General features: G+C 44.3%; 2 protein-coding genes across 2 annotated transcripts in view; both read left to right on the top strand.

Moving 5' to 3' along the window:
• The window catches only part of LOC139548984 (zinc finger protein 180-like), a 347214-nt gene that overhangs the window by 177172 nt on the left and 151771 nt on the right, over positions 1–18271 (top strand). The window lies entirely within an intron of this gene.
• LOC139549829 (zinc finger protein 180-like) lies at positions 2908–5770 on the top strand. Its single transcript, XM_071360579.1, has one exon. It carries the CDS (start codon positions 3051–3053, stop codon positions 3732–3734), a length of 684 nt encoding a protein of 227 aa, XP_071216680.1. The 5' UTR covers positions 2908–3050; the 3' UTR covers positions 3735–5770.

Here is an 18271-nt window from a genome sequence, read left to right as displayed (position 1 = left end):
ATATGTGTAACCAGGTAGACTAGTTCTACTTCTACATGCGTAATCAGGTATGCGTCCTTTCTCTTATTGACAAGAGGGTTTCAAGGTGGAGCTTCCAGCGAGACGTGAATTTAATAGTATGTTGTACCTAGTTTCCCTCCTCCAGGGAACAGTAGTTATAGTCATAACGTTACGCTTGCCATATGATGAACTTCAACTTAAATACTGGATATTGCTGTCGGACAGTTTTTTTGTATTCTGAAATGAACTCGAACTATGTATCATTTAGTGGCTCCTTATGTTACGCTGGAAAACAGTTTTCATGGGCACAGAAATACTAAATCATTTCAGAGTTTGCTAAATCCAATGGTTTTTAACTGATTCATCTTGTAATCCAAGATGGCGTAGCATTAAGACGTGTTTGTCTTAACCAAGAACCCGATGGTCACTCTGACAGAGCTCCAGAGTTCCTCTGTGGAGATGGGAGAACCTTCCGGAAGGACAACCATCTCTGCAGCACTCCACCAATCAGGCATTTGTGGTAGAGTGGCCAGACGGAAGCCACTCCTCAGTAAAAGGCACCTGACAGCCTGCTTGGAGTTTGCCAAAAAGGCACCTAAAGGACTCTCAGACCATGAGAAACAAGATTCTCTGGTCTGATGAAACCAAGATTGAACTCTTTGGCCTGAATGCCTTTTGGAAACCTCCAAGCTGGCTATCATGTGCCTTTTATTAAGGTGTATATCTAGATATATATACATATATATATATATAGTCTGTTCAACCTCTCTTTCGTATCACCTGGGATTCCCAAAGATTGGAAAGCTGCCGCGGTCATCCCCCTCTTCAAAGGGTGTGACACTCTAGACCCAAACTGTTACAGACCTATATCTAGCCTACCCTGCCTTTCTAAGGTCTTCGAAAGCCAAGTTAACAAGCAGATTACCGACCATTTCGAATCCCACCGTACCTTCTCCGCTATGCAATCTGGTTTCAGAGCTGGTCATGGGTGCACCTCAGCCACGCTCAAGGTACTAAACGATATCATAACCGCCATCGATAAGAGACAGTACTGTGCAGCCGTCTTCATCGACCTGGCCAAGGCTTTCGACTCTGTCAATCACCACATTCTTATTGGCAGACTAAACAGCCTTGGTTTCTCAAATGACTGCCTCGCCTGGTTCACCAACTACTTCTCTAACATAGTTCAGTGTGTCAAATCGGAGGGCCTGTTGTCCGGACCTCTGGCAGTCTTTATAGGGGTGCCACAGGGTTCAATTCTCGGGCCGACTCTCTTCTCTGTATACATCAATGATGTCGCTCTTGCTGCTGGTGATTCCTTGATCCACCTCTACGCAGACCACACCATTCTGTGAACTTCTGGCCCCTCTTTGGACACTGTGTTAACTAACCTCCAGACGAGCTTCAATGTCATACAACTCTCCTTCCAAGGCCTCCAACTGCTCTTAAACGCTAGTAAAACTAAATGCATGCTCTTCAACCGTTCGCTGCCCGCACCCGCCCGTCCACCATCACTACTCTGGATGGTTCTGACTTGGAATATGTGGACAACTACAAATACCTAGGTGTGTGGTTAGACTGTAAACTCTCCTTCCAGACTCACATTAAGCATCTCCAATCCAAGTTAAATCTAGAATTGGCTTCCTATTTCGCAACAAAGCATCCTTCACTCATGCTGCCAAACATACCGTTGTAAAACTGACCATCCTACCGATCCTCGACTTCGGCGATGTCATTTACAGAATAGCCCCCAGCACTCTACTCAACAAATTGGATGCAGTCTATCACAGTGCCATCCGTTTTGTCATCAAAGCCCCATATACTACCCAACACTGACCTGTACGCTCTCGTTGGCTGGCCCTCACTTCATACTCGTCGCCAAACCCACTGGCTCCAGGTCATCTACAAGTCTCTGCTAGGTAAAGCACTGCCTTATCTCAACTCACTGGTGACCATAGCAGCACCCACCCGTAGCATGCACTCCAGCAGGTATATCTCACAGTTCATCCCCAAAGCCAACACCTCCTTTGGCTGCCTTTCCTTCCAGTTTTCTGCTGCCAATGACTGGAATGATCTGCAAAAATCACTGAAGCTGGAGATTCATATCTCCATCACTAACTTTAAGCATCAGCTGTCTGAGCAGCTCACAGATCACTGCACCTGTACATAGCCCATCTGCCAATAGCCCATCCAACTACTTCATCCCATACTGTATTTATTTATTTCTTGCTCCTTTGTACCCCAGTATCTCTACTTGCACATTCATCTTCTGCACATCTATCATTCCAGTGTCTAATTGGTATATTGTAATTACTTCGCCACCATGGCCTATTTATTGCCTTACCTCCCTTATCTCACCTCATTTGCACACACTGTATATAGATTTTCTACAACTTTATTGTTGACTGTATGTTTTGTTTATTCCATGTTGTTGTTGTTGTATGTGTTGAACTGCTTTGCTTTATTCTTGGCCACGTCACAGTTGTAAATGAGAACTTGTTCTCAACTTGCCTGGTTAAATAAAGGTGAAAAAATAATAAATTAACAGTGGATTTCTGCTGTTGTGGGACTTTAACCATCTGTCTGACTTTGTCGATCACACAGGAGAGAGACGGGACTATCGTGGATCCTCTGGGGAGCCTCAACAACATTGTGAAGCTGACGAGGCTGAGAAGAGTCTCTCCAGATCAGAACACCTCAATAAACAACAGCAGAGACCCACAGGAGAGAAACCTTACTGCTGCTCTGACTGTGGGAAACATTTCTCAAGATCAAATTCACTAAAAGTACATCTGAGAATTCACACTGGAGGGAAATCTCACTGGTGCTCTGACTGTGGGAAAAGATTCAACTCTACAATAGACCTTAAAATACATCATAGAATTCACACAGGAGAGAAACCTTATGGCTGTGATCAATGTGGGAAGTGTTTTACTGTGTCAAGCTCCTTGATAGTGCACCAGAGAACACACACAGGAGAGAAGCTTCACCATTGTTCTTTTTGTGGGAAAAGCTTTTCAACATCACACACCTTGAAGGTGCACCAGAGAATGCACACAGGAGAGAGACCCTATAGCTGTAATCAATGTGGGAAGTGTTTTTTTACATCTAGCAATCTGACTAAACACCAGAGAACACACACAGGAGAGAAACCATATAGCTGTAATCAATGTGGGAAGAGTTTTGCTCAATCTGGAGATCTGAAGATACACCAGAGACTACACACAGGAGAGAAACCTTATGGCTGTGATCAATGTGGGAAGAGTTTTAATCAGTCAAGCAGCCTGATAGTACACCAGAGAACACACACAGGAGAGAAACCTTATGGCTGTGATCAATGTGGGAAGAGTTTTATTCAGTCAAGCAGCCTGATGGTACACCAGAGATCACACACAGGAGAGAAACCATATAGCTGTACTGAATGTAGGAAGAGTTTTGCTACAGCTGGCTGTCTGATGACACACCAGAGAACACACACAGGAGAGAAACCTTATAGCTGTGATCAATGTGGGAAGAGTTTTACTCAATTAAACAGCCTGATTGTGCATCTGAGAACACACACAGGAGAGAAACCTTATAGCTGTAGTCAATGTGGGAAGAGTTTTAATTGGCTTAACAGCCTGGTATCACACCAGAGAACACACACAGGAGAGAAGCCTCATAGCTGTAATCAATGTGACAAGAGATTCTCAGATAAAAGATATCTGATTAAACATCAGAAAATACATAGTTGAAGGAGTTGTTTCATGATATCAATGTAATGTCACTATGTTTTTAACATTGTTGTAGGAGTATTTTAATGATGTCACAATGTGGAACCCTAAATGTTTGTTCCATTGATTTGAGATGTTCGTTGTAAAGAGTTTAAACACTGTTTCCCATGCTTGTTCAATGAACCATAAACAATTAATGAACACGCACCTGTGGAACGGTCCTTAAGACGCTAACAGCTTACAGACGGTAGGCAATTAAGGTCACAGATATGAAAACTTAGGACACCAAAGCGGCCTTTCTACTGAGTCTGAAAAACACCAAAAGAAAGATGCACAGGGTGGGTCCCTGCTCATCTGTATGAACGTGCCTTAGGCATGCTGCAAGGGGGCATGAGGACTGCAGATGGGGCCAGGGCAATAAATTGCAATGTCCGTACTGTGAGACAGGGAGCTACAGGGAGACAGGGCGGACAGCTGATCGTCCTCTCGGTGGCAGTCCAGACTGTCCGCAATAGGCTGAGAGAGGCTGGACTGAGGGCTTGTAGGCCTGTTGTAAGGCAGGTCCTCACCAGACATCACCGGTAACAACGTCACCTATGGGCACAAACCCACGGTTGCTGGACCAGACAGGACTGGCAAAAAGTGCTCTTCACTGACGGGTCATGGTTTTGTCTCACCAGGGGTGATGGTCGGATTCGCGTTTATCGTATATTAACACATGTTAAGTTTGCTGAAAATAAACGCAGTTGACAGTGAGAGGACGTTTCTTTTTTTGCTGAGTTCATTTGTTGTCTTAAGGGGGAAAGTGTTACGAGCTTTGGTTTTTCCATTTATGTTTTGAGGTTGGACTTTAGCACGTATAGCTCGTTAGCATGTAGGGTGCATTGATTGTCTCCTCCTTAGTCAGTATGTGTTACACCTGTCCTGGCTTGTCCATCTCGTTAATTGGAAGGTGTTTCACCTGAGCTGGCCCAGGTGCTATTTAAGAGTGTCTGGCCCAGTGTTCCAGTTGCTATTTAAGAGTGTCTGGCCCAGTGCTCCAGTTGCTATTTAAGAGTGTCTGGCCCAGTGCTCCAGGTGCTATTTAAGAGTGGCTGGCCCAGTGCTCCAGGTGCTATTTAAGAGTGTCTGGCCCAGTGTTCCAGGTTCTATTTAAGAGTGTCTGGCCCAGTGCTCCAGGTTCTATTTAAGAGTGGCTGGCCCAGTGCTCCAGGTTCTATTTAAGAGTGGCTGGCCAGGTTCTATTTAAGAGTGTCTGGCCCAGTGTTCCAGGTGATATTTAAGAGTGTCTGGCCCAGTGCTCCAGGTGCTATTTAAGAGTGTCTGGCCCAGTGCTCCAGGTGCTATTTAAGAGTGTCTGGCCCAGTGCTCCAGGTTCTATTTAAGAGTGGCTGGTGGTGTGATGATGGGTTATGAATTAACAGGTATAAATTATGGGTTATGAATTAACAGGTATAAATGATGGGTTATGAACTAAGGCCCAGCACACCAACATCAAAACCTCATCCCAACTGTAAATTATGGTGTAGGGAGCATCATGGGTTGGGGCTGGTTTGCTGCCTCAGGGCCTGGACAGCTTGCTATCATCAACAGAAAAATGAATTCCCAAGTTTATCAAGACATTTTGCAGGAGAATGTAAGGCTGTCTGTCCACCAGTTGAAGCTCAAGTTGGGTGATGCAACACGACAACGACTCATAACACAGAGTAAATTAACAACAGAATGGCTTCAACAGAAGAAAATATGCCTTCTGGAGTGGCCCAGTCAGAGTCCTGACCTCAACCCGATTGAGATGCTGTGGCATGACCTCGAGAGCAGTTCACATCAGACATCCCAAGAATATTGCTGAACTGAAACAGTTTTGTAAAGAGGAATGGTCCAAAATTCCTCCTGACCGTTGTACAGGACTGATCCGCAACTACAGAAAACGTTTGGTTGAGGTTATTGCTGCCAAAGGAGGGTCAACCAGTTATTAAATCCAAGGATTCACATACTTTTTCCACCCTGCACTGTGAATGTTTACACGGTGTGTTCAATAAAGACATGAAAACGTCTAATTGTTTGTGTTATTACTTTAATCAGACTGTGTTTGTCTATTGTTGTGACCAAGATGAAGATCAGATCACATTTTTCGACCAATTTATGCAGAAAGGTATTTCCAAAGGGTTCACATACTTTTTCTTGCCACTGTAAGTAGCTGAATATGCTTATGGACTATCAGTTTGAAAGACACAACTCATGTTATTTTGGTTAAACAGTGAGAGACTAGTTGATTATGGACTAACAGTTTGAAGGACACAACTCATGTTATTTTGGTTAAACAGTGAGAGACTAGTTGATTATGGACTAACAGTTTGAAGGACACAACTCATGTTATTCTGGTTAAACAGTGAGAGACTAGTTGATAAAGGAGTGGCGATTTTTTGACAATTAGGAAATGTCATGTTTTACTCGTACCTCAGCTAGCATTGTGAATGGTTAGGAAATAATATGTCATGTTTTACTCGTACCTCAGCCAGCATTGTGAATGGTTAGGAAATAATATGTCATGTTTTACTCGTACCTCAGCCAGCATTGTGAATGGTGTCTGATGCAGTGACAAACTAGACCATGGCTGTAAATCTAATACTTAGGCGTTTTTAGTCATGCATGAAAGGTCTGTGTTGGTTCTGTGGTTATAAGTTACATCTCTGGCCATGCTGGCAGGGTCTGAATCAAACCCAATGTCCACCTGGCACACTGCCAATGTCCACCTGGTACACTGGCAGGGTCTGAATCAAACCCAATGTCCACCTGGCACACTGGCAGGGTCTGAATCAAACCCAATGACCACCTGGTACACTGGCAGGGTCTGAATCAAACCCAATGTCCACCTGGCACACTGGCAGGGTCTGAATCAAACCCAATGTCCAGTGGGATTGATCTGTTTGAGACAATTGTTTGTTTCAGTTTTCAGTAGTTGAATCCTTTGACGTATTGTTGATTTCTAAATTTTTCACTTTCAACAAATGCACTGGGTTGGTTGAAAAGTGATACTAAACGTACATACCATGCACTATAATGACATTGTGGAATAATTTTTATTTATTTTTTATATATAAACATTTTTATTACGTACAATGCCATTCCTACAAAACAAAACCATCAATATTCCAAACAAACTCAAATATAGGCATTTTTAAATTCAAAACAAAACAAAAACCCAATAACAAAAAACTCAGGGGAGCATCTTCCCTTCATGCCTACAAACTACATCTCTAAAGCCCTACCTTCCCCTATCTCCCGTCCCTAATCTATCCCCTTAAATCATCTAAATTAACCCCAGCCCTAAACCTCCCTTTCACCTCTCCCGGGCAGCATGCTGCCCACACTTCCTCTCCTCCACCCCCAAATCTCTCCCTGTCTTTACCATGTCCTGCCTGGCTTCCCACAGCCCCTGTTTAAAGAGGCTTATGAGAAGTCAGAGCAGATACCTGTCCCTGACCGTCCCGCTCGCTCTCCCTACACCTCTCTCTACCCTAGCCCAAGTTAAAACAAAATTCCCTTTCACCCACCTAACAGCAGCCGTGCCCATACTACTCCGGCAAAGGCACAGTCCCAGAAGGTGTCTCCTCCCCGCCACAAGATGGTCTTGGACAGGTGGGGGATCGCGCCAAGCTATGCCTGTACATGATGAAACGTACCGGCAAGCACTTGTGGAGGCTCAACCAATTCAGGTCCTTGAGCTTGTTGTCCATACCTTACCTTAAATAAATCCCACCACTCTAACACCCCCTCACACATGGACCGGAGGCCTTCAATCCCACAAACAAACCAGTAAAGGCTTCAATGAAAGCTCATCCAGCACATCCCGATCTAATTCCCAGTACCCCCTACCGAAGAGGCAGACTGGTGACCTCACCTGCAGGAGCACCCCGTCGTGATCCGAAAATAAAACAGGCAACAGCTGCCTAGACAACTGACCCAAGGACCTAGACATAAAAATATAGTCAAGCCTCCGCGCAACCCCCCGGGAGTTGCACCAAGTGGAACCAGCCATTGTCGGAGTAGTGTGCAGGCCTCCATCAACCATACCATGGCAAGCCATTATTCCGGTTATGGCGCCTGCACTGCTATCCCCCCATACCCCTAAATCTATATTAAAATCCCCCCCATCACCACTTGCCTATTTGTGGCGCACAGGGGCGCCAGACAGTCCACCATCTCCTTCCTGTCTGCCGCCACCTGTGGCCCGTACACCCCCACTAATCTATATCTGCAATCCCTTAAGGTGACATCCACCCCCAAAACCCTCCCCTGCATAACCACAAATGAACCCTCAACCTTTACCCACACAAAATTCCTACCCCCGATGAGTGCAACCCACCTATACCCCAAACCGACTCCCCTTTCCCACTCCCTCCTAAATCTGTTAACATCCCCTCCATCCCTCAGGTGAACCTCCTTTAAAAAAACAAAAGTCAAAACCCACACCTTCTAAATAACTAAAAACCGCCCTCAACAAAATCCCTTAACGCTTACATTTAAACTAACAAAAGTTATCGTAGGCTCTATGAAAAAAAATCTATTAAAATCAAAAACAACCATTACCCAACTACTAACACCCCCCCCCCCCCCCCCCAAAAAAAAACAGGAGTCTCACCCGATGCTCCCCTGCTCCATCTCCACCGTCTCTCCTCCCGACGTCCACCCGTCTTCCTCCATCTCACCAACCCAGGATGCAGGAAGGGTGTTTGGCTCCCGAGTGCCCTGCATTCTGGGTTGACCACCAAACTCCTCCACTTGGTGTATCAAGCTCCACCAGGAGTTGAGGGGCTGGGGAAGCCAGCGAGGACACAGTTTCTCCCGCCCCCATCACTCGCTTCGCCACCCCCTCCCCCCCATACCCCTGTCCCTCTCGCTGTCTGTCAAGAGCCCCTTCCTCTTCCCTCTCTTCTTTGGCGATGGCGGTAACAGGGAGACACCACCCTCCCTCCCCGCAAGCTCCTCCACCATTTCCCCCATCTCTTCCACAAGGGCGCTCCACATTCTGCTGTCCCCCCACTCCCCCTCCTCCTCCACTGGTCCTGCCACCGACTCCTTCTCCACAACCTCTCCCCCCATTGCTGCCTTCTCTGGCTCCTCCACTGCCTTGCTTCCTTCCACCTCTTTTCCCGGTTCTGCTGCTCCCGTGCCTTCTCTGTCCCCCTCTCCTCCTGCTGCCGCTCTTTGCTCCTCCTCCTTCCGTGAGGCCGTCCCCTCTGGGCCTGTGCTCTGTTCTTGGTCTGGGCCTCCCCTTCTTCCCCCATCCCCCGCTCCTGCTCCCCCCCCAGCCGCAGACATGTGTGACCTCTGACGAGCCGGGCATTCCTGCCACAGGTGTGCTGACGAGCCACACCCGTGGCACGCCTTGAGCTCGTCACAGTCCTTCGCCTCGTGCTCCCCAGATCCACAAAATCTGCACTTTCTTGTGCTGCACGAGGCTAGGATGTGGCCGTAGGTCATACAACGCCTGCAAAACGGGGGCTGACGTGCATAAAACAATGTCCCCCTGTCAGCCCCCAGGAAGAACATAGCTGGAGGATGAAGGTAGCCGCCCAGTCCCTTTGGGTCCTTCCTGAGGAGGGCCTGGAAGTCTCTCCTCCCGTTCCAAAAGCCCAGGGAGTCCTTGAGGTGCCTTGCTGAGGAGATGTCATCCATGTATCTCCCCAGAAAGGCCCTCACCTCCTCGTCCTTGACGTACGGGTTAGAAATGTTCACAGTTACAATCCTGAAATTGTTTTTTGCCAAGCTGGTTACCTCGTAGTGGCACATCGGCCTCGCACCTCCCACTTCCCTCACCTTTTTCAGGATCTCGTCATGTTTTTCTTCTGTGTGTAAAGCCACATCATAAGTTCCCTCCAACGGGTAACCTAGGAGGCAAAACACATCCTTCCCTGTCAGTTTAAGGATCCACGTTAAGATAGTCCTTCCAAAAGTTTCACGTCCGAATGGCTCCATCTCCTTGTCCTTCCACACAAAGCGAACCGTATTCACCAGCCCGATCCCAGGGACCGACCTATTTGAAGAATGTTGCGCCATCTCCACTCCCGCTCTCGTCCAAAAAAGGAAAAACTGAAAAGAAAAGCAAAAACGGCTGAGAATCGTTACCCCCAATAACTGTTTAACTGTTTTACTGCCCTCCGGCCTTCGACTTTCAGCTTAGAGCTGAGAGGAACCTCAGTAGCCAACTTGAACTTAGCCACACAGGAGAGAAGCATAATCAGTGTGACAAGAGATACTCTCATTCAAGTGGTCTGATTAAACATCAGAAAATACATGCAGGAGATCCACGAAGTGTGGAATGATCTCCAACATCAGACCTGGGTAGTAGAACACAGAGTGTAGAATGATCTCCAACACCAGACCTGGGTAGTATAACACAGAGTGTGGAATGTTCTCCAACATCAGACCTGGGTAGTAGAACACAGAGTGTGGAATGACCTCCAACACCAGACCTGGGTAGTAGAACACAGAGTGTAGAATGTTCTCCAACACCAGACCTGGGTAGTAGAACACAGAGTGTGGAATGATCTCCAACACCAGACCTGGGTAGTAGAACACAGAGTGTGGAATGATCTCCAACACCAGACCTGGGTAGTAGAACACAGAGTGTGGAATGACCTCCAACACCAGACCTGGGTAGTAGAACACAGAGTGTGGAATGATCTCCAACACCAGACCTGGTTAGTAGAACACAGAGTGTGGAATGATCTCCAACACCAGACCTGGGTAGTAGAACACAGAGTGTGGAATGATCTCCAACACCAGACCTCTATACATCAAATCACATTTTATTTGTCACATACACAAGTTTAGCAGATGTTATTGCGGGTGTAGCATAATTGTAATAATTGTGTTTCTAGCTCCAACAGTCCAATAATATCTAACAAGTAATATCTAATAATATACACAATCTAAAGGAATGGAATTAAGAATATATAAATATTTGGACGAGTGATGTCAGAGCGGCATAGACTGATACAGTAGGATAGAATACAGTATATACATATGAGATGAGTAATACGTAGACTAAGATACAGTAGAATAGGATAGAATACAGTATATACATATGAGATGAGTAATACATAGACTAAGATACAGTAGAATAGGATAGAATACAGTATATACATATGAGATGAGTAATACGAAGACTAAGATACAGTAGAATAGGATAGAATACAGTATATACATATGAGATGAGTAATACATAGACTAAGATACAGTAGAATAGGATAGAATACAGTATATACCTATGAGATGAGTAATACATAGACTGATACAGTAGAATAGGATAGAATACAGTATATACATATGAGATGAGTAATACATAGACAGATACAGTAGAATAGGATAGAATACAGTATATACATATGAGATGAGTAAGCGCATTCTTGGGTGCAATGTTCACGTTCCCGTACTGACTGACTGTGTGGAGGCTCATTGATTTAATGTTACGTTAGTCTACATGCTATACTAGCAAAAACAAATATTGTATAGCTGTTGGCTATATTAGCCACGACTTACCGTTCTTTGTGCAGCTTCAAATGTCGAACAAAGTTGGAAGTTGTTGCGCCTCCGTCTGTAATTTTTCCCCCGGATGTTTTGCAAGTTGCAATCCGTTTTTTGTTGATACCGCGTAGTCTTTATATCCGAAAAGAACAATTACTTAATTACATCAAGCGTCCCAATGGTAAAACGTTTGATTTAATTACATCAAGCGTTCCAATGGTAAAACGTTTGATTTAATTACATCAAGCGTCCCAATGGTAAAACGTTTGATTTAATTACATCAAGCGTTCCAATGGTAAAACGTTTGATTTAATTACATCAAGCGTCCCAATGGTAAAACGTTTGATTTAATTACATCAAGTGTTCCAATGGTAAAACGTTTGATTTAATTACATCAAGTGTCCCAATGGTAAAACGTTTGATTTAATAAAATGTCCGCATTAATAGTGGAAAGATCCTAAACAAAAAAAATAATTTCGATCTTCTATTGTGTTATTGACTGAACGTTTGTTTATGTGTAACTCTGTGTTGTTGTTTTTTGTCGCACTGCTTTGCTTTATCTTGGCCAGGTTGCAGTTGTAAATGAGAACTTGTTCTCAACTGGCCGACCTGGTTAAATAAAGGTGAAATAAATACAACATAATAATACAAAAATGTAGGAGCAGTATGGACCTAGTCTGTTCATTATATACATCTACATGATGTATTGTTACACCATGTAGGAGCAGTATAGACCTAGTCTGTTCATTATATACATCTACATGATGTATTGTTACACCATGTAGGAGCAGTATAGACCTAGTCTGTTCATTATATACATCTATATGATGTATTGTTACACCATGTAGGAGCAGTATAGACCTAGTCTGTTCATTATATACATCTATATGATGTATTGTTACACCATGTAGGAGCAGTATAGACCGAGTCTGTTCATTATATACATCTATATGATGTATTGTTACACCATGTAGGAGCAGTATAGACCTACAGTAGCTAGCTGCTAATTTAGATGTAGTATAACTTAATGAAACTGCCTTAAATATGTGGTAAACATTTTTTATTCGCACTAATCAATCAACACATTCCTGTCTTTGTATGTCTCAATATAATGGTATTATTTAATTAAATCCATCTAAAATAATCTTTGTCTGAAAATAAAATATGATCCTCAACTGCGTTTCCCCTCCAGTCAGCAGACGGCGATGTGCGTCTTTCAGGCGATGCTGCCAGCGTGACGTATAATCTAGTGGACGGTTCTTCATAAACAGCTCGTCAACCACCTCGGTAGCTTGCTAGCCAACATAGCCGGAAGATTCAAGCTATTTAGACGCTTTCGGTGTATATTACCTACTGTGTTGTAGACACACTTATGTCGTATCTACTTGTTAATCTATTTAATTTAATATTACGTTATTTTGTATTAGTCAGCTATAGTAGCTGACTGGTTAAGTTAGCACTAGCCTAGTCGCTAATGATAGCTAGCTAGCTAACATCCCCGACCATGAGCTCCCTAAACTTCTGCCCTCTTGTTAAAGAAGAGGTCTGCTGGACGGAGAAAGAAGCTCTGGGGCAGAACATTGTCGTGAAAGAGGAGAAGGAAGAAGAGGATGTCACAGTAAAACAAGAAGTAGAGGATGAGGGTGTTACAGTGAAAGAAGAAGAGAAAGACGTTTCAGTGAAAGAAGAGGAAGACTCGTTCAGAGTGAAAGAGGAGGAGGATGTTACAGTAAAAGAGGCGGAAGAGAAAGAGGAGGATGCAGTTTTTGGAGTGAAGAAGGAAGGAGAGATTACTGTCACATTGAAAGATGAAGAGGTGGAGATAGGAGATCTGATTAACACCAGTAAGTACCGCCTTAAATGTGTTTTTAACTTTGGATATTCGGAGTTGGCTCGTCAATACCTCTTCAACGGAGGGCCCAGGATGATGACTGATATGTCTAGAATCAGACGACGTAGAGAGCAAGCTACCCCTTGTTTTCTCCGTTCCGTTTCCAAAAAGTGACTTAAAATATATATTTGAGAAGGGTCTATCTTCTGACCGCAGACTGGGGGGCACGGCATGTTGTGATTTTCATGTAGTTATGTTTTACTACACACCGTGCCCCCCAATAGTGCCATGTGAGAGTTGGGTTGGCTACAACAAAGATTATGGATATACTGACAAGATGTCTCTCAGCCCTCACAAGGGGAATCGTTGTCCACAAAGCGGCACTGTGGGTTGTCTAGCTCCCGCCTATCCTTTCTTTGGATTGGTGGATACAAATCAAATCAAATCAAATTTTATTAATCACATACACATGGTTAGCAGATGTTAATGCGAGTGTAGCGAAATGCTTGTGCTTCTAGTTCCGACAATGCAGTAATAACCAACAAGTAATCTAACCTAACAATTCCACAACTACTACCTTATACACACACAAGTGTAAAGGGATAAAGAATATGTACATAAAGATATATGAATGAGTGGTGGTACAGAACGGCATAGGCAAGATGCAGTAGATGGTATAGAGTACGGTATATACATATGAGATGAGTACTGTAGGGTATGTAAACATAAAGTGGCATAGTTTAAAGTGGCTAGTGGTACATGTATTACATAAAGATGGCAAGATGCAGTAGATGATATAGAGTACAGTATATACATATGAGATGGGTAATGTAGGGTATGTAAACATTATATTAAGTGGCATTGTTTAAAGTGGCTAGTGGTACATTTTTACATAATTTCCATCAATTCCCATTTTTAAAGTGGCTGGAGTTGAGTCAGTATGTTGGCAGCGGCCGCTAAATGTTAGTGGTGGCTGTTTAACAGTCTGATGGCCTTGAGATAGAAGCTGTTTTTCAGTCTCTCGTCCCTGCTTTGATGTACCTGTACTGACCTCGCCTTCTGGATGATAGCGGGGTGAACAGGCAGTGGCTTGGGTGGTTGTTGTCCTTGATGATCTTTATGGCCTTCCTGTGACATCGGGTGGTGTAGGTGTCCTGGAGGGCAGGTAGTTTGCCCCCGGTGATGCGTTCTGCAGACCTCACTACCCTCTGGAGAGCCTTACGGTTGTGGGCGGAGCAGTTGCCGTACCAGGCGGTGATACAGCCCGACAGGATGCTCTCGATTGTGCATCTGTAGAAGTTTGTGAGTGCTTTTGGTGACAAGCCAAATTTCTTCAGCCTCCTGAGGTTGAAGAGGCGCTGCTGCGCCTTCTTCACAACGCTGTCTGTGTGGGTGGACCAATTCAGTTTGTCCGTGATGTGTACACCGAGGAACTTAAAACTTTCCACCTTCTCCACTACTGACCTGTCGATGTGGATAGGGGGGTGCTCCCTCTGCTGTTTCCTGAAGTCCACAATCATCTCCTTTGTTTTGTTGATGTTGAGTGTGAGGTTATTTTCCTGACACCACACTCCGAGGGCCCTCACCTCCTCCCTGTAGGCCGTCTCGTCGTTGTTGGTAATCAAGCCTACCACTGTAGTGTCATCCGCAAACTTGATGATTGAGTTGGAGGCGTGCATGGCCACGCAGTCGTGGGTGAACAGGGAGTACAGGAGAGGGCTCAGAACGCACCCTTGTGGGGCCCCAGTGTTGAGGATCAGCGGGGTGGAGATGTTGTTACCTACCCTCACCACCTGGGGGCGGCCCGTCAGGAAGTCCAGGACCCAGTTGCACAGGGCGGGGTCGAGACCCAGGGTCTCGAGCTTGATGACGAGTTTGGAGGGTACTATGGTGTTAAATGCTGAGCTGTAATCGATGAACAGCATTCTCACATGGGTATTCCTCTTGTCCAGATGGGTTAGGGCAGTGTGCAGTGTGGTTGCGATTGCGTCGTCTGTGGACCTATTGGGTCGGTAAGCAAATTGGAGTGGGTCTAGGGTGTCCGGTAGGGTGGAGGTGATATGGTCCTTGACTAGTCTCTCAAAGCACTTCATGATGACGGAAGTGAGTGCTACGGGGCGGTAGTCGTTTAGCTCAGTTACCTTAGCTTTCTTGGGAACAGGAACAATGGTGGCCCTCTTGAAGCATGTGGGAACAGCAGACTGGGATAAGGATTGATTGAATATGTCCGTAAACACACCAGCCAGCTGGTCTGCGCATGCTCTGAGGACGCGGCTGGGAATGCCGTCTGGGCCTGCAGCCTTGCGAGGGTTAACACGTTTAAATGTTTTACTCACCTCGGCTGCAGTGAAGGAGAGCCCGCAGGTTTTGGTAGGGGGCCGTGTCAGTGGCACTGTATTGTCCTCAAAGCGGGCAAAAAAGTTGTTTAGCCTGTCTGGGAGCAAGACATCCTGGTCCGCGACGGGGCTGGTTTTCTTTTTGTAATCCGTGATTGACTGTAGACCCTGCCACATACCTCTTGTGTCTGAGCTGTTGAATTGCGACTCGATTTTGTCTCTGTACTGGGACTTAGCCTGTTTGATTGCCTTGCGGAGAGAATAGCTACACTGTTTGTATTCGGTCATGCTTCCGGTCACCTTGCCCTGGTTAAAAGCAGTGGTTCGCGCTTTCAGTTTCACGCGAATGCTGCCGTCAATCCACGGTTTCTGGTTTGGGAATGTTTTAATCGTTGCTGTGGGTACGACATCGTCAATGCACTTCCTAATGAACTCGCTCACCGAATCAGCATATTCGTCAATATTGTTGTTGGACGCAATGCGGAACATATTCCAATCCGCGTGATCGAAGCAGTCTTGAAGCGTGGATTCAGATTGGTCGGACCAGCGTTGAACAGACCTGAGCGCGGGAGCTTGTTGTTTGAGTTTCTGTTTGTAGGTTGGAATCAACAAAATGGAGTCGTGGTCAGCTTTTCCGAAAGGGGGGCGGGGGAGGGCCTTATATGCGTCGCGGAAATTAGTATAACAATGATCTAGGGTTTTTCCCGCCCTGGTAGCACAATCAAGGGACTGGATACATCTTATTATTGTAATCTATTGTTTATATTCTATGAGGGTTGTTGTCGTCAACCGCCTGTATTCAATGGAGAGAGATGCTAAGCTATTAGCATGAATATGCACCGCCTGTATTCAATGGAGAGAGATGCTAAGCTACTAGCATGAATATGCATAGCGATCTGGAGACAACTCCTATAGTGTTTTTTATCAAAGTTGTCGGTATGTCACGTGTCCACATAACAACTTAATCATTACGAAACTTCTGTTGGATCAAGTAAACCTCACGTAGTAAATAAGCCATTCATTTTGTTGTGGACCAAATTTGACACTTTCCATATTGGGTTGATAATTGTTTCCACTTGGATACAACCTACTGTAGCCTACTGGCATGACCTAGAGAGATACAACCTACTGTAGCCTACTGGCATGACCTAGAGAGATACAACCTACTGTAACCTACTGGCATGACCTAGAGAGTTACAACCTACTGTAGCCTACTGGCATGACCTAGAGAGATACAACCTACTGTAACCTACTGGCATGACCTAGAGAGCTAAAGTTGTAAAATTCCTGGATTTTAAATGAATTTTTTCCAGTAATAATGATAATTTGTATCTTCCTATCCACATGTGGGATCCCTCTCCTTTGTCGTCCTCTCTACACCAATAACAGACAACTACTATGAGTCTCCCAATCACGGCCGGATGTGATACAGCCTGGATTGGAACCAGGGACTGTAGTGACACCTCTTGCTCTGAGATGCAGTGGCTTAGACCGCTGCATCCGTGTGTGTGTTAACTATTAGAATGCTGTACTAGAATGCTTAAAAGGCCGCTAAAATTTTAAATATCGGTTATCGGTATCGTTTCTTTTTTTTTTTTACCCTCATCAATCTACACACAATACCCCATAATGCCATCACAATACCCCATAATGCCATCACAATACCCCATAATGCCATCACAATACCCCATAATGCCAAATCAAAAACAGGTTTAGATTTTTTGCAAATGTATTAAAACGATTCCCCAGGATAACTAGTCTCAGAGTAATGTAAGATGTAAGATCCCAGGATAACTAGTCTCGGAGTAATGTAAGATGTAAGATCTCAGAATAATGTTAGATCCCAGGATAACTAGTCTGAGTAATGTAAGATCCCAGGATAACTAGTCTCAGAGTAATGTTAGATCCCAGGATAACTAGTCTCAGAGTAATGTTAGATCCCAGGATAACTAGTCTGAGTAATGTAAGTCTCAGATAGTTTTAACCCATTACAGTCTAAGCCCTGTCTGAGGGGGAGGTTCTTCTAAGCTATATGGAATTGTTTTAAGGTTTAAACAACATGAAGGGCTTCCCCTGTATTGTACTGTTCTAAGAAGGTTATACCAAGGATAATTTTGCTATTTGATTTTGAACTGTAAGACCCATGGAAGTATCAACAAAAAATATTTGTCCATACTGCTATAACCCATAGTAACACATTGGATAACATTCACAACATGGAACAACAGTAACCATAGTAACACATTGGATAACATTCACAACATGGAACAACAGTAACCATAGTAACACATTGGATAACATTCACAACATGGAACAACAGTAACCATAGTAACACATTGGATAACATTCACAACAGGAACAACAGTAACCATAGTAACACATTGGATAACATTCACAACAGGAACAACAGTAACCATAGTAACACATTGGATAACATTCACAACATGGAACAACAGTAACCATAGTAACATTGTTTCCCCCAGAACATCTAAAGGAAGTTTGTTCTGAAGTGTCTGTCTGATATCTAAGAGATGTAAAAAATTATATCTATATTTTAATATGTCTTTAACCCCCTTTTTTGTCACTTAAATCTTTTGTTACGTTACAGCCTTATTCTACAATTGATTAAATAAATAAAATTCCTCATCAGTCTACACACAATACCCCGTAATGACAAAGAGAAAATAGGTTTGGAGAATTTTTTTTACTTTTATTAAAAATAAAAAACAGAAATACCTTATTTACATAAGTATTCAGACCCTTTGCTGTGAGACTTGAAATTGACCTCAGGGGCATCCTGTTTCCAATGATCATCGTTGAGATGTTTCTACAACTTGATTGGAGTCCACCTGTGGTAAATT

Source organism: Salvelinus alpinus, chromosome 2 (assembly GCF_045679555.1).
Source record: "Salvelinus alpinus chromosome 2, SLU_Salpinus.1, whole genome shotgun sequence".
In the NCBI taxonomy this organism is placed as follows: domain Eukaryota; kingdom Metazoa; phylum Chordata; class Actinopteri; order Salmoniformes; family Salmonidae; genus Salvelinus; species Salvelinus alpinus.
The sequence above is the reverse complement of the archived record's forward strand: the minus strand, read 5'-3'. Positions and strand labels throughout refer to the sequence as shown.

What these genes read in the sequence shown, in the direction of transcription:
- LOC139549829 (XM_071360579.1), top strand. Translation starts at nt 3,051, where the DNA reads ATGCACACAGGAGAGAGACCCTATAGCTGTAATCAATGTGGGAAGTGT.